This window comes from Puma concolor, chromosome B1 (assembly GCF_028749965.1).
Source record: "Puma concolor isolate L17-30 chromosome B1, mPumCon1.1.hap2, whole genome shotgun sequence".
NCBI lineage: Eukaryota > Metazoa > Chordata > Mammalia > Carnivora > Felidae > Puma > Puma concolor.
Window position 1 is genome coordinate 206,003,178 of NC_141670.1, and position 15,990 is coordinate 206,019,167.

A 15,990-nucleotide genomic window follows, 5' to 3' on the forward strand; every position below is an offset into this window, starting at 1 on the left:
GAGCCCCGCGTCAGGCTCTGTGCTGCTTCGGATTCTGTGTCTCCCTGTCTCTCTGCCCCTCCCCTGCTCATGCTCTGTCTCTCACAGATAAACAAACATTAAAGTATTTTGTTTGATACTGATATAGGCACCCCTACCTCTCCTTTGGTTACTATTTCCATGAATATGTTTTTCCATCCTTTTTATTTTCAATCTGTTTATGTCTTTGGATCTCAAGTGAGTCTTTTGTAGAAAACTAATAGTTGGATCTTGTGTTTTATCCATTAATATTTAAGCTAATTACTGATGAGGATGAACTACTTCTGTTATTTTGCTACTTGTTTTCTAGATGGCTTAAAGCATTTTTCCCTCATTTTCTGCATTACTGTCTTATTTTGTTGATTCAAATTTTTGTAGTGAAATTTTTTTTATTCAAATTTTTTTTATTCAATATTTTTTAATTCAAATTTTTGTAGTGAAACATTTAAACTCCTTTCCCATTTTCTCTTGTGTATATTCTACAGCTTTTGTGTGAGTGTGTGTGTGTGGTTACCATGGGAATTATGTTTAATATTCTAAAGTCATACTACTTTAAGTTGAATGTTAACTTCAGTAATACAAATTCTGCTCCTTTATGGTTCTGTCCCCACCCCTTTCAGTTGCTGATGTCACAAAATTACATCTTTAAAAAAAAAAAAATTTTTTTTAATGTTTATTCACTTTTGAGAGAGAGAGTGAACAGGGGAGGAGCAGAAAGAGAGGGATACAGAATCAGAAGTAGGCTCCAGGCTCTGAGTTGTCAGCACAGAGCCCGACGCGGGGCTCAAACTCACAAGCCGCGAGATCATGACCTGAGCTGAAGTTGGATGCTTAACTGACTGAGCCACCCAGGCGCCCCACAAAATTACATCCTTATACATCATGTGCCCCTAAACATAAACTACTCTTTTAAGTTCATTAGTTTCTTGGGGTGCCTGGGTGGCTCGGTTGGTTAAGCGGCCGACTTCGGCTCAGGTCATGATCTCGCGGTCCGTGAGTTCGAGCCCCGTGTTGGGCTCTCTGCTGACAGCTCAGAGCCTGGAGCCTGTTTCAGATTCTGTGTCTCCCTCTCGCTGACCCTCCCCTGTTCATGCTCTGTCTCACTCTGTCTCAAAAATAAATTTAAAAAGTTAATAAAAAAAAATAAATTCATCAGTTTCTTAAATTATGTAGAAAACATGTGGAGTGGTAAACTAAAGTTACAATAATACTTTTAGACTAGTAACTTTTATTTAAAAAAATTTTTTTTAATGTTTATTCATTTTTGAGACAGAGACAGAGCATGAATGGGGGAAGGTCAGAGAGAGAGGGAGACACAGAATCTGAAACAGACTCCAGGCTCTGAGCTGTCAGCACAGAGCCCGACGCGGGGCTTGAACTCACGGACCGCGAGATCATGACCTGAGCTGAAGTCGGACGCCCAAACGACTGAGCCACCCAGGCGCCCCTAGACCAGTAACTTTTAAAAAGGACATTAGTCTCTTAAATTGTGTAGAAAAGTGGAATTACAAACTATTATTGCAATAATACTAGATTTTGTAGTTGCCTATGTATTTACATTTTTATTTTTTCATACAGGTTTGAGTTACTGTCTAGCGTCCTTTAATTTCACCCTAAAGGACTCCCTTGAGCATTTTGCTGGGCAAGTCTAGTAACGAATGCCCTCAGCTTTTGTTTATCTGGGAATGTTGTAGTTTAACCTTCACTCGTTTTTAAGTGCGGTTTTGCTGGGTATAGGATTCTTGGTTGACAGTTTTTCTTTTTTTTTTAAAAGGGAACTTTATTTTATATAGCTATTTAGAAAAAAAAAATTTTTAATGTTTATTTTTGAGAGAGAGCATGAGCGGGAGAGGGACAGAGAGAGAGAGAGAGAGAGAGGGAGACACAGAATTGGAAGCAGGCTCCAGGCTCTGAGCTGTCAGCACAGCTGACACAGCTGAACTGTGAGATCATGAGCTGAGCCAAGTTGGACACTTAACTGACTGAGCCACCCAGGTGCCCCCAATAGTTTTTCCCTTTTAGCATTTGAATATATAGGCTCACTGCTTTTTAGTCTTCAAAGTGACTGATGAATAATCTAATGATTATCTTACTGAGTATGTGATGAGTTGCCTCTCTCTTGTGGCTTTCAAGATTCTTTATCTTTGGCTTCAGAAGTCTGATCATAATGTGTTTTGGTGTAAGTCTTTTTGAGTTCATCATACTTTGAGTTTACTGAGCTACATGGATGTTTATATTCATGTCTTTCATCAGATTTGGAAGTTTTCAGGCATTATTTCTTCAAATATTCTTTCTGTCTCTTTCTCTCTCTCCTCCTTTCAAGACGCCCACAGTGTATGTGCTGGTCTGCTTGATGGTGTCTCACAGGTCCCATAGGCTGTTCACTTCAATCTTTTTTTCTTTCTTTCTGTCAGCCTTGGTAATTTCCATTGTCTTATCTTCAGCTTTGCTGATACATCTGCCTGTTCATATCTGCCTTTGAAACTCTCTAGCGAGTTTTTCATTTCAGTTATTGTACTTTTCAGCTCCAGAATTTCGTTTTGGTTTCTTAAGGTTTTTAAAATCTAATCATATTTCCATTTTGTTCCTACAGTGCTTTCTTGACTTTTTCTGTATCTTTTCTTTCTCTGACATTTTAAGATGGTTGTTTAGTCTTTGTTTAGAAGATCTGCCATCAGATCTTTAAAAGGGATGTCTGTTGATTGATTTTTTTTCAGATGGGCCATATTTTCTTTGTATGCCTTGTGATGTTTTTCTATGCCTTGTATTTTGTTAAGAACTGGGCATTTGGATCTAATAATGTTTTATGTCTGGAAATTAGATTCTCCCCCTTCCTCAAGGTTTTGTGTGTTTTTTTTTTTTTTCTTTGATTCTTGTAGGTTGTCTCTGTGCCAGGGATCAGCCTGAGGGGTAACTTCAGGTTTGCTCGGGTCTCTTCTGAGCCTGTGCTGTTCCCTGGTCAAATGTGGGTACTTTCAGGGTGCCTGGGTGGCTCAGTCGATTGAGTGTCCGACTTTGGCTCAGGTCATGCTCTCACGGTTTGTAGGTTCGAGCCCTGCATTGGCTATGTGCTGACAGCTGGGAGTCTGGAGTCTGCTTTGGATTCTGTGTCTCCCAATCTCCCCACCCCTCCCTCACTCGCTGTCTCTCCCAAAAATAAACATTAAAAAAAATTTTAATGTAGGCACTTTCTAATTTTCTCTTTATATGTAGTTGCCTTTGAAAGTGTCTTTATTTTGTGTTTGTGCATGTGTGTATGTATTTTTATGTATGTATGTAAATAGGCAGCCATGAAAGTCCTTGTCTTTGGTGTCTGGTTCCCTAAGCGGGGGTGGGGGGGGGGAACAGAAAAATGCAGAGTAGGGGGAGAGCTGTATCCCTTTAAATCTCCCTCAAGTCACTTCAGATGGAGGGGAGGGTCTTTGCAACAGTGGGGGAGGTGCAGCAACCATGGCTGCCTTTCTGTGTTTGCACCTCTCTGATGGGAAGGAGCAAGCTATCAGAGCACACATTCCATTGTTTACAGGACAGGGTGTTTTTGCCTACCCTGGCTCCTGCAAGCCACTTCAGAAACACTTGCAGGTGGCTGGGTGTAGGGGATGGGCTAAGAGCTGAAATTGGTTGAAATTAACCTCAGTTGACTGTCCAAGTCTTCCTCCAGAAGTTGGAATCCTTCAATAGACTCCAGGTTTCCAAAACAGTTACAGTCGATGGGTCCTGCCGCACAGCCATTTTTTGGTGGGGAGGTAGGTTCCCGGTGCTTCCTGCTTCACCATCTTCTCAGAACCCTGCAGGCGACGTTAGGTTTTGTCCTTATCTTTTTGCCTTGCTCCCCCACTACACTCTTCCAGAGGGGAAGAACCCTGTTGCTCTCTTATCACTGCTTCTCAGGATACATGCTTGACACTTGTGGTAAAGCCTCAGTTAACTGGCCTTTCCTGAAATTCCTGTTTGCCCTTGCTCTCACTGAGGGATGCTCAGGAAAGAGAGGGAGGCAGAGACTGTACTGGGTTGGACAGTGTCCCCTCCCCAATTCATTTCTATCTGGAACCTGTGAATGGGGCCTTCTTTGGAAAAAGGGTCTTTGCAAGATGTCATAAATGAAAAAGGATGGCATACTGGATTCCGGTGGATTGGTGATTGGTTGCCCGTGTAAGTCGGCCATGTGTAGATGGAGGCAGAGATTGGAGTGATGCATCTACAAGCCCAGAACCACTGGCAGCCACCAGAAGCTGGAAGAGACAAGGAAGGATTCTTCTTGCCCTGGAAGGAGCATGGCCCTGCTGATACCTGGATTTTGGACTTTGAGCATCCAGGATTGTGAGAGAGTGAATTTCTGTTCTAGGTCGTCTAGTTTGTGGACTTTGTTAGGGGAGCCTGGGCAGATGAATACAGGGACGAGGGCCAGGAGGCCATGCCTCTTAAGGTTAACTCACAAGACTATGGAATTCTTCACACTTTTGTGTCCTGAGTATGAAGCCATGGAACTGTGGGTCCCAGCAAAAGGCTCTCTTGGGGGACATCAGCCCACTTGCTGACTCATGTGCATCGTGTGTGTGTGAAGCTGGGCTTCTGTGACAAGCCTGGCTTTCTGACAACAGTGGTCTATGAGAACAGTCATAGATTCAACAAGGGCACCTGGTGGGATCAGCCAGGACGTCTCTCTCCAACTTCAGAACGAGTGACATGTGCCGAAGTCCTGGGGTCCCTCCAGCATGTGAGGACACGTCAGGCCACTCTTTGGGGGGTTCCCGACATGTTTTGCACCCCCCCCCCCCCCCGCCCAGTGGTTTTGCTTTTGTTTCTCTAGCTCTGGAAGGTTCCCAGCTGTGAGGGAAGATGCCAGCCCCGAGTAGGGTACTGTTGTCACCCACAAGCCTCCATGTGAGCTAGGTAATGTCTTTTTAGTATATATTTTGTAATTATTTTTGAGAGACAGAGAGTGAGTGGGGGAAGGGCGGAGAGAGAGGGAGATACAGAATCCAAAAGCAGGCTCCAGGAGTGCCATCAGCACAGAGCCCAACGTGGGGCTTGATTGAACTCATGTACCAGGATCACCACCTGAGCCGAAGTTGGACGCTCAACTGACTGAGCCACCCAGGCGCCCCAAGCTAGGTTATTTCTAAACTGATGTTTGAAAGCTGGTTTTTAAGACAGTAATAAGGCTGGTGCGTCCTTCAGAACTAACTGTAGTTGGCCCCGGGTCTGGTTGTTACATGGCTGTCTTGTGGCGGGTTGAGAACAGGGCCCAGGTCCTGATCCTTGTGTCGTCCAGTCTTGTTCCCATTCACTGGCATCCACATGGGGCTGGGCCTGGAGCCCGGGGCTGGAGTGTGGAGCCAGAGCCCCCTGAGCTGGAGGACATGCTGCCGTGGTGTCTATAGAGATGCACGTGTCCACGTTGTCTCCCGCTGACCAGTGAGGAAGGACCCTGGGAACGCAGGTCTTGCCTGAGGTGTTCCGGCCCCAAGAGGACGCAGGGAGGCTGTACTGCATGGAGGCACCAAGGCTGCAGTGGCTTCTTCACCTGGTCACTCCAGTGGCTGCCAACCCTGTGAGCCTCGGTTTACCCATCTGTAGAATGGGAAAGATGGGAGAAGCTGTCTTGTAGGATGTACGGAGATTGCACAGTTGGCACCGAGGCTGTGGCGAGCAGTAGCAGCTCCTGCTGTCACTGTGGTTACTTGTTAAATTCATGACTCCCCCGGGACTAGCCCTTAGCGGTATGTTCACAGGATTCCTGTCTGTATTCATATTACATATATTCGTAGATACGTTGATCTCTGTATCACGCATAGATATGTATTTACCCTGAATAAACTTCAGTATTAGATACAGAGCAGGATAGAGACATTTATTTCTCTGTCATGCTGATTTGAATAACTTTGAAATTAAAAAAAAATTTTTTTTTAATGTTTATTTTTCAGAGAGAGAGCAAGGTAGGGGGCAGAGAGAGAGGGAGACAGAGGACCCAAGGCAGGCTCCTCGCTGAGAATGGAGACCCCAACGTGGGGCTTGAACTCACAAACCACGAGATTATGACCTGAGCTGAAGTCGGATGCTCAACCACCCAGGCGCCCCAGAATAACTGAAATTTCAGGGTAGACCTCTTTAGGCACTGTGTACTCCATATACAAGTTTGAGCCTCTGTTGAGGGTAACAAGGTCTAAGATCAGGGAGAATGGCAAAAAAAAGGTCACTGCGCCTGCAAAGCTCATTCAGTTGAGCGGCCAACTCTTAATTTCCACTCAGGTCATGATCTCTCAGTTTGTGACTTTGAGCCTCATGTCAGGCTCTGCACAGACAGTGTGGAGCCTGCTTGGGATTCTTTCTCTCCCTTTCTGCCCCTCCCCGCTCTCCGCTCTCCGTCTCTCTGTCAAAAATAAACATTAAATAGAAAAGTCACTGCCCTCAGGCACTTCCCTTCCAACAGTAGCAACAAAGCAACACCGAAGCTGTGATGTAGGTAGAGGGAAACCAAAGCTGGGCAAGGGGTGAGCAGTGGCCGGCCAGGAGTCTGGACACTTCAGAGGGAGAGGTGGTCGTGAGACGCTCTTGCTGTACCGTCTAAACAGTAAGAACATGGGACAAGGCCCCTGCTCAGCTTGAAATGCCTTTAAAAAGTGGTCAATTTTTAAAATAAATTCCAGGCTAATAAACAGGCCTAGTTTTGTGTTTTTAGGCTCAGTGTCACAGGAATGATCAGCACTGGGAACCTGAGCTCACGCTGGGATTTGGCCTTTTCCCTGTTTATAGGATTTTATGTTAAGGAGGCCATATGGTTGGTTCTCAGCTGTGTAAATACCCATTGTGGTGTATCAGGTAGTGGCCACATCCAGGCCAAGCCACTTGGCACACAGCTGGCAGCCCCCAGCTCGTGGATATAGCCCCTCCAGGTCCCACTGCTCCAGCCTGGTGCTGAATGGTCGTGTGCTGGGAGGAGGTAGCAATGCCGACTGGCCAACTTTCAGGGAAAGGCCTCTTCCTCCTTCAGTCCAGAAAGGCCTGGACTCCACTCACGGTGAGGTCATAAAGTGGAAAAATGAAAGGAATGGCCTCACCAGGCTGGATGGCATCTACAGAGGGGGAGGGAATGTGGGCACTGGACACCTGTGGTGACAGTCCGTTTTGGGTTCATCACCAGTGTGGTTTCTTATACTCTGTCACGCCTCTTGTCCTCATCCTGTCACCTCTTCTGCACTGGGTATTGGACATGTCCCACTTGCTAGGGTCTGACCTCCTCACTTCATCTCTTCCAGCCTCTCTTTTTGGGCCTGTCTTGGATTATGGGTCTAGAACAGTCTCTTCCTCTAGGTCTTTGTTAAGAGAGCCAAATTGACCATCCTACCAGGAATTATTCTTTCTTCTCTTGCTGTCAACTTCTCGAGTGAAGTTCAAGGAAAGTGGGAAAGCAAGGACCCTTAACTCCCTGAGAGGGCGAGGATTCCAGAATGTTTTCTGGGTCACCTGGTTAGAGTGATGGAGGCACATGGTGGACTTCTCCTGCGGAGGCCACCCCAGGTGCACAGGGTGTTGGGTGGAGGAGCCCTTGCCTCATGGGCTCAGGCACGGGCCCAGGAACAGGGTGGGGCCCTGTGTCGGGCTGTGTTCCCCAGTTTTACCAGGTACTTCTTAATCTACTGTGGAATGAGGTGTTCCTTAGGAGGGAGACAGCGGAGAAAAGTGTGCTGTAGGATCCATTTGTGTATGAAGACTGGTGTGGTAGATGCCTAAACACATTCTGGAAAGACCTGTGCCCACATGGTGGATAGGAGCTGCCTCTGGAAAGTGACGCTTGGGGTGGAGGGGTTGGTGGCAAAAGAGGAATTAGGTTTCATTGAATTTGTTACAATCATGCATATTTTTTGTTTCAAGCACGTAAGGGAATAATACCTCAGGGGTCCTTTAGTAATGTGGCCCAGCATTTCGTTCTGCTGTGCTGAGAAGGTTCCAGGGTCCCCGTGTGTCTCCCCCTCACACTCATGTTGGTGGGGGGGCGGTGAGGGTGAGGGATGGGTGGTGGGGGTGGGCTCGCTCCTCCGCGGGAGGCCAGTCCTTCCTGCCCACACCCTCCCGGGGAAGCCCAGACCTGACCTGCGTCTCCCAAGGCTGGTGCTCCATCTCTGGGTCACATTCGTGCACCCAGTGTCACCTCAAAGATTTGCAGGCGCTGCAGTTCTTTGATTGAGACAGGAAGGTACAAAATTAAGGCCAGGTATAGAGCAGACTGTAATTTTAAGGACTTTGTTTTAAAGAAGTAATCAGCGGTGGGTGGATTAGGTCCCAGAGCTCTGTCACGAAGTCCCATAGCTGGGAGCCTAGAACAAGAGGAATTTAATTGTCTGCCCTTCTGCCCTGGAAGCCTGAGGAAGGTGTTGGCAGGGCCAGATTCCCTTGGAGGCTCCAGAGTGGGTGTGTCTTTGCCTCTTTCAGCTTCTGGTGGCTCCTGTAGCCCTTGGTGCCCCTTGGCCTGTAGACGCAGCTCTCTGGTCTCTCATCACACCACCTCCTTCCTTGTGTCTGTGTCCATATTTCCTTCTTCGTATAGGGACAGCAGTCACTGGATCGGGGTCTGTTCTAATCCTCTTAACCAGTCACGTCTGTGAGGGCCCTACTTCTAAGTCAAGTCAAATTCCAAGTACCAGGAGTGAGGACGTACCTTCTAGGCACTGACCCGCTGCAGCTTCTGTCCGTCCCATAAAGGAGTCTTTGCAGTTGCCACACTTTGTAATTTGCTGATGTACCATCTAAAATTACGAACTTGTTTGTGAAAATAAAAATAGAATTATTGGGGCGCCTGGGTGGCTCAGTCGGTTGAGCATCCAACTTCGGCTCAGGTCATGATCTCGTGGCCCGTGGGTTCCAGCCCCACGTTGGGCTCTGTGCTGACAGCTTGGAGCCTGGAGCCTGTTTCGGATTCTGTGTCTCCCTCTTTCTCTCTCCTCAAAAAAAGTAAATAAACGTAAAAATAAATAAATAAATAAATAAATAAATAAATAAATAAATAAATAAAAATAGAATTATTAAAAATAAGTAAACATTAAAAATTTTTTCTATTTTTTTAATGTTTACTTTTAAGAAGAGAGAGTGTGTGTGTGTGTGTGTGTGAGCAGGGGAGGGACAGAGAGGAGACACAGAATCTGAAGCAGGCTCCAGGCTCTAAGCTGTCAGCACAGAGCCCAACGCAGGGCTCAAACCCACGAGCTGTGAGATCATGACCTGAGCCAAAGTTGGGTGCTTAACTGACTGAGCCACCCAGGCGTCCCTGAAAACAATTGTAGATGAGGTTTCAGAAAGAACATTATAGGCTGAGAACTCCAGTTTAATTATAGTTCAAAAGCTGGCCTCTGAATGAGTTTGTTCATCATCTAGTGATGGGGTGTCTGTGCCAAACTTTTCTCTTGTTTTATGAACATGTTTTTTTACCTTCTTTTAATAAACTATGCTTTTAAATCTTCCACTTAGGAAATTGAAAGACTTTCTGAGAAGTTAGAAGAAAAAGAGAAGGAGAAGCAGCAGCTGATGAGCCAGCCGGAGCATGAGCGAGAGAAGGAAGTTGCCCTGCTGCGGCAGAGCGTGGCAGAGAAGGAACGAGCCCGGGCTGCCAGCGACATTCTGTGCCGCTCCTTGGCCGATGAGACCCATCAGCTGCGGAGGACTCTGGCCGCCACTGCCCACATGTGCCAGCATCTGGCCAAGTGTCTGGATGAACGACAGCGCACACAGGGGGACTTGAGGGAGAAAAGTCCTGAGGTAGGCCATGCACGTGGGTAAGCAAATTACAGTGAAGACCACATCGGGGCAGGAGGCGTTGCGTAGAGACCGCAGGATCCCTCAGCAATCGCGGGGATTGGGGAGCCCAGAGCCCACCAGTAAGGAGACTCCTCTTGGTTGTGACAAAGCCTGTCTATTCAGGGCTTTCTTCTAGAAAGATGGAACGTGCAAAATGTGATAGGAAAGCAGGGCAGCCTGTTTCACCAGCCCAGCCTCTTGGCCTCTGTAGCCTCGGTTAGCTGAGGACAAGAGGGTGGAGCCGCGGCTGGTAGGTGGATGAGGAAGATGCAGAGCGAGGTGAGGGCAGCTCCCCACAGGCCCCATGCGCAGGCCCGCAGGGCCGTGGGTGCTGGCCTTCCTTGTGCTCCATGCACCTGCACAGAGCGGCACCGACCCAGCCGTGGACCTCGGCACAGCTGGCTGTGGGCTCGCTGAGCGGGGTCCTTTCCGGGCAGTTCTCTTAGGCTGCGACCAGGTTCACCGAGGAATGCGCTGCGATGTTCTGAGGGGGATGGGCTGACCGGCCCCTTAGCGGCGGCTTTGCCACAGCTCGCATGGGGAACCACCTGTTCTCAGGTGGATTCCACTAAAAGGGAACCTCGGAAGGAACTAAGCGTATTTGAGCAGCCAAAAGAAAAGTGCTATTTGGGAGGAGGCGGGTGCTCTTCTCCAACGTTGAGTCACTGGGTCGTTTCCTTGCGGGGATTTGAAAGTAGCTACACACGATGGTGGCTGGGGGCCGGCGGCTCTTACAGTCACTAAATCAGCATCATTTCTCAGCCTGGGACTTGGCTGAGTCACCCGGGGCTTCCCAGTGGCTGCGCCGTGAGGATACATACTTCCTTTGTCATTCAAGGGGAATTCTCAAAAATGATGTCACCAACATACAGCCCTCTGTTCTATTAAATGCACTGCATTTCTCGGATTCAGACAGACTTCTCAAACGAGACTTTTCGGTTAGGGCTGCCTACCATTGTTAGGGGTGGTTTGGGATGTGGCTTCTAGGCATGAGCATGGTGTGGGTCAGACCCTGTGTACAAAGCCACCAAGGTTGACCCTGATGGTCTGCAGACATGACGGGTTCCCAGCCAGGCCTGCCCCCTGTGGCCCAGGGCCGGTGTGTCCTTTGCCGCACAATGGGACTGAGCCCCCTGTTCCCCCGAACCATGACAGAGCATGTCAGGCAGCGGGAGCCCCGGTGGGTGGTGGGCCCGGGTCAGGGCAGAGCACACCCTTCCCCCACCACCTCCGGGAAGCAGGGAGTCCTTTTGTGTCTCCACTTTGCTTCTCTACCTGATGAACGACCGCCAGCTGGTGCCTTGCTGGATGTGATGATGTCTGCGACCTTGGTCCGCGGGTCTAGCTTCCTCCCCTCTTGTTGCACTTTTTATGTTCAGCGACATAGTGCCCTCCCACTCTCCCTTTGTTATGCAGCCAGAGCGTACAGGCACAGGCGGGGACACCTGTGTCCGGGATGTTATCGAGAAGTTACAGGAAGAAAATCGACTGTTGAGACAGAAGGTGACCCATGTGAGTATCTGTGATATTTCATTCAAGAAGAATTTGCCCTTGTGAACTGCAGGTGTAGGGGGTTCCTGTCCTCCATGGTGCTCAGGGGTTGTGTCCCCCTCAGGCCACCTTGGCTGACACACACCATGCCGAGACCTGACCTTTTTGTCTGAAAGTGCACAGAATGTGCCCCGTCATGCTCTGTCCCCTCAGGCTAACTCGTAGGTCGAGAAAGGAGGTGCAAGAATTACTACCGAGTATGGCTTTTAAGGAGGGAAAACCGCACCGAGTCCACTTGTGTTTAACAGTTGCTGGCGGACGTCACCGCCGTGCCTCGGACGTGTCTGCTGCTCTCTGTGTCCCCTCTGGATAGAAGAGCAAAGTGAGGTGACATCCATTTAAGGGGAAGAACTCATTAGCTAACTGTTGCTAACAAAGCACTTCATAGTCCGAGAAAGACAAATGCCAAGTGATTTCTCTCCTGTGTGGAATTTAAGACAGCAAGCAGAGGAACACAGGAGAAGTGGGGGAGGAAGAAGAGAGGACAACAAACCATAGGGGACTCTAACGATAGAGAACAAACAGGGTTAATGGAGGGGGGCGGGATGGGCTAGATGGGGATGGCGACAAAGCACTGGGGGTGTCTGCAAGTGACACTGAGTTCTGCTCCTGAAACCAATATTACACTGGATGTTAACTGGAATTTAATAAAAATTTGAAGAAAAAGTTTAAACTTAAAAACACAAAGCGTGGCGTAGCGTGGGGCCGCCTTCACCGCGTGTCTTGGCCGCATCCCCTCAGGTAGAAGACCTTAATGCCAAGTGGCAGCGCTACGATGCCAGCAGGGATGAGTATGTGAGGGGGCTCCACGCGCAGCTTCAGGGGCTACAGGTCCCCCGTGAGCCCGAGAGACCCTCCCCTCCTGAGCTGATGAGGAAGGAGATCTCCAGGCTCAACAGGCAGCTGGAGGAGAAGATAAATGACTGTGTGGAAGTGAAGGAGGAGCTGACGGCTGTGAGGAGGGCCCGAGATGCGGCGCTGGAGCGGGTGCAGATGCTGGAGCAGCAGGTGTGGCCCTGGGTGGGGGAAGGTGTGGGAGGTGTGTGTGTGTGGGGGGGGGCGGGAGCCAGGTGGGCACCTTCTCCGTCCTGAGCAGCAGAAATGGCGCCGCGTGCTGACAGCCGCGTGTCCTGCCTCCTTTCAGATTCTTGCTTACAAGGATGATTTCACCTCGGAAAGGGCCGATCGAGAGCGTGCTCAGGGGAGGATTCAAGAGCTGGAGGAGCAGGTGGCCGCCTTGCGGCACCAGGCGTCCCGGAGGCAGGTAGAGTACGACGCCTCTTTAGGCCTGGCATTTCTCTCATTTTTCTTTCCGCGAATTTCAAGCATCGGCCTGAGACCCTGATTGCCCTGCTTAGGTCAGAGCCGCCTTGCCCAGCCCCTGGGGCATGGGGGTGGAAGAGCTCCTAGTCACACTGTGTGACAGTCCACAGGGCCTGTCCTGCCTTCCATGCTTGTGGTCATGCGCCCGGTGAGCACGTCCTGGGCCCCAGGCTTCCTGCTAGGAGCTTCCCTCATACGTGTCCCCTCCTCGCGATGAGGCACAGGTACTTGGTTACTCCATTCCCAGGTGTCTAGTAACGTCCCTGGGCCCACGGCCCGTGTGCATGGAGATGGGCCTTGCGGGCCAGTAGGCCTCCACCCCAACTAGGGAGGCCTGGCGTGAGTCAGAATTGATAGTTTCTCGGTGCAGGACCCATGGCGCCCACATGCCTCTTCCCCTCTGCCCTGGACCCTCTCCGTGCTCTGCGGAGACCCTGGGAGAGTTTGGTTTCTTTAGCCCCTCAGCCAGTACCTACTGGGCCCCTCCAAGAACGTTTGGACTGGACGGTAGTGGCACCTCTGGGGATTGACGTACCAGGTTGAGCAGGGATGCTGAGCTGACCTCGGGGCTGCCTCATCTGGTTGGGTGCTGCCTGTACTATGCTGCTGGGGTTCGTCGGTGGCTTCTGCTCCCACCCTGCATGAGGTGCAGGGAGTCACGGGGAACACCCTCTCTTTAACACTCTTGGACTCGGTCCAGAGCACCAGGCCTGGACAGAGGCAGCTGTTCCTACTGGCGGGTGAAGTGGGTGGGGACCGTGCCCGCAGCCTGTTTCCCCCCGAGGCCACAGGCTAACAAGGAGGTGCGGGAGGACCTCATTGTCCCCAGCGGCCTTAGCGGCTCCCATCACAGATTCCGGGTTCTCTTGAGGCCCTGGGACTCTAGGCTCTGGCTGAGGACGCTCCACCATGGGCCCAGGCAGGGGCGGTCTTCTGTGGTCTTCTGTGATCAGGTTTCACCTGTGGGTTTCTGGCTGCCTCGAACTTGAGGAAGCACGTGCTCTTGGATTGAAAGGTCATTAAAGGTGTGGTTCTAGGCAGCCTGTCAGTGACTCTGGGCCAACAGGGATGATCAGGACCCACTTCAAGTCTGTTGGGGGACAGGGCGTTTGCATTACGTGGCCTCTGCATCCTTTTCAGCTGCAGCCTGTGGCCCCTCGAACGTGGGGGAGCACTTGCCGTTGCTGAGGAGCCAGGGCAGGAGTGCAGAAGGGGCGGGCAATAAGCCCCAGGCCCACAGAGGAAAGCCCAAGTTCAGATGTGAAGTAGAAGCACCAGGCTGAGGAGCATGCAGGCCACGGTGCTTCGTGACTGATGTCTGGAGGGCGTGCGCCGGGCCGAGCTAGGAGGGACCCCCACCCCGGCTCCACCTCTGTCTCTCCACAGAGGCATGTGGGGCTGATAGGCAGGGAGCGGGCCCCATCTGAACTTGTGCAGGAGCGTCTGCGACTGGGCCCCACCGTGTTTGGACTCTGGGCTACTCCGGGAGGTGGGGAGGGGCCGCAAGTCCCATTCAGGGAGTGCCAGAACCCGACACCTGGCTTTGTGGCCTGCAGTGCGGCCCATGTGAACGGATACTTGCCTTCTTTCCAGGACTGCCGAGAGCGGGGCTCCTGCCGGACGCACACGGGGAGCAAAACCCCCAAGTACTTAGAAACCAGTGTCTTGGAGCTTGTGGCACCCAGTGGCCGGAGGGCTGGGTCTGGATCTCAGGGGCCGGACTTCTCCGCGGAGGGCAGGTGTCCTGGAGCAACGACCCGGAGAGGGCAGGGGGAGCTTCAGTGCCCTCACTGCCTGCAGCACTTCGATGACGAGCAAGGCGAGGAGCTCTTCAGGCATGTGGCCGAGTGCTGCCAGTGAGGCCCTGAGGCTGGAGCTACCTGTGACTCTGCTGCTTCTGAGGGGGCTCGGCCCTGGGCGGGGGCGAGATCCCCTGAGACCCAGGACCCAGCACAGGTTGAGGGGGTTTCTGATCCTTCACCTTGGTCATCCTTGGGCGGTGGAACAGACCAAGTTGGAGGGAACTTCTCGTGGGGCGTCTGCCTCTGGGAGGGCCTGGCTTGGCTTCTGGTATGGAGTGCGCCCCTCCCTGCCCCCCCGCCGGCCGGCTGTCGGGTCAAGACCAGGAGCAGGGGGCGCACGAACGCTCACAGGCAACACGACAGCCCCAGTCAGCCTGCGCCTGGGCCGCTGCAGCTCGCTGGGAAGAGGTGGCTGCCTGCAGGGACCACGTGTGTGGGCCCCCGGTTCTGTTGAGTCGGGACCAGGTTTGTAGACTGAGCCCTGTGGCAACACATCGCACACGAGGACTATTCTCGGCCACCGCAGAGACACGTGTCCTCACTGAAATGCACTGCACTAGCGTTTGCCACGTATCTATCTCAAAGACAAAAGACATTTCACATTTACTTATTTTTATAATAAATACACTTGCTATGGTGACTGCTCTTGAGAATGTGTCCCGGGGGCTGCAGTACTTTCAGTCAGACTGGCTGATGAGGAGGAGAAGCGCTCCTCCTGTGTTTGCCACCTGCCTGTCAGGGACCACGTGACCTGGCGCCAGCCCCGCTTTGCCTTCGGTCTGTTTCTGCCCCAGCCCAGGATGTGTAGCCAAGGGCTGGGAATGCGGTGAGAGGGTGCAGGTACTTGCTGAGAGCACACGAGAGCCACACGGAGCAAGGTGTGATCAGTGACCCGAAAGAGAAGGCGGGAGGGGAGGCTGAGGTGCCGTGCCAAGTGCTTGCCAGGGTTCACTCCCTGAACCCTCATAGCGATCCCAGGAGGTAAGTGTTATGATCATCCTCAACACAAACAAGGAAAAGGAGGCACAGAGGGGTTAAGTCACTTGCCCAAAGTCACACAGTGCCTGAGTGACAAAGCTGGCATCTGCACCCATGTTCTCAATAGCACAGTCTGTACTTCTTCCTGGAATTCATCCTTCCATCTGGCTAAGTCCTCCTCAAGTCAGAGTTCAGGTGTCACTTCCTCTGGGGCCCCGCTGGAAGAGACCCAGCCTATGTGGCATGGGGTGGGTAGACTGTAGCAGAAAGCCTCAGTCTCCCTGACCTCAGGAACTGGAAGAGCTTGTGGACACCTGAATACTGGAAACAGAGGATGGGGACACCCCAGAGAGAAGGGAGCCACACAAGGGGGAACCCTCAAATCCTTGGCTGACCCCCCAATTTTCCATGCATTGAGCAAGAACCCAAGGATTCTGGGGTGAGAACAGCAGATGGAAAGCAGAAAGAGCTGAGCAGACATTCCAGTGGCTGAATATTACAGGGGGACAGTTTTGAATTGGGGTCC

At 51.1% G+C, this 15,990-nt stretch overlaps 1 protein-coding gene across 2 annotated transcripts in view; it reads left to right on the top strand.

Annotated features, from left to right (window-relative positions):
- Positions 1–15,126, top strand: part of TNIP2 (TNFAIP3 interacting protein 2) — a 35,100-nt gene extending 19,974 nt beyond the window's left edge. Inside the window, exons 2-6 of one of the 2 annotated variants that reach the window (XM_086705609.1) lie at positions 9,484–9,771; positions 11,233–11,322; positions 12,103–12,369; positions 12,506–12,625; positions 14,278–15,126. In XM_086705609.1, coding sequence (XP_086561735.1) covers positions 9,484–9,771; positions 11,233–11,322; positions 12,103–12,369; positions 12,506–12,625; positions 14,278–14,544 — 1,032 coding nt within the window. In that variant the 3' untranslated portion in view covers positions 14,545–15,126. Of the gene's footprint in view, positions 1–9,483; positions 9,772–11,226; positions 11,323–12,102; positions 12,370–12,505; positions 12,626–14,277 lie in introns of both variants that reach the window. The other variant, XM_086705608.1, reaches the window with a different exon arrangement.
- Positions 15,127–15,990: the final 864 nt, after the last annotated feature.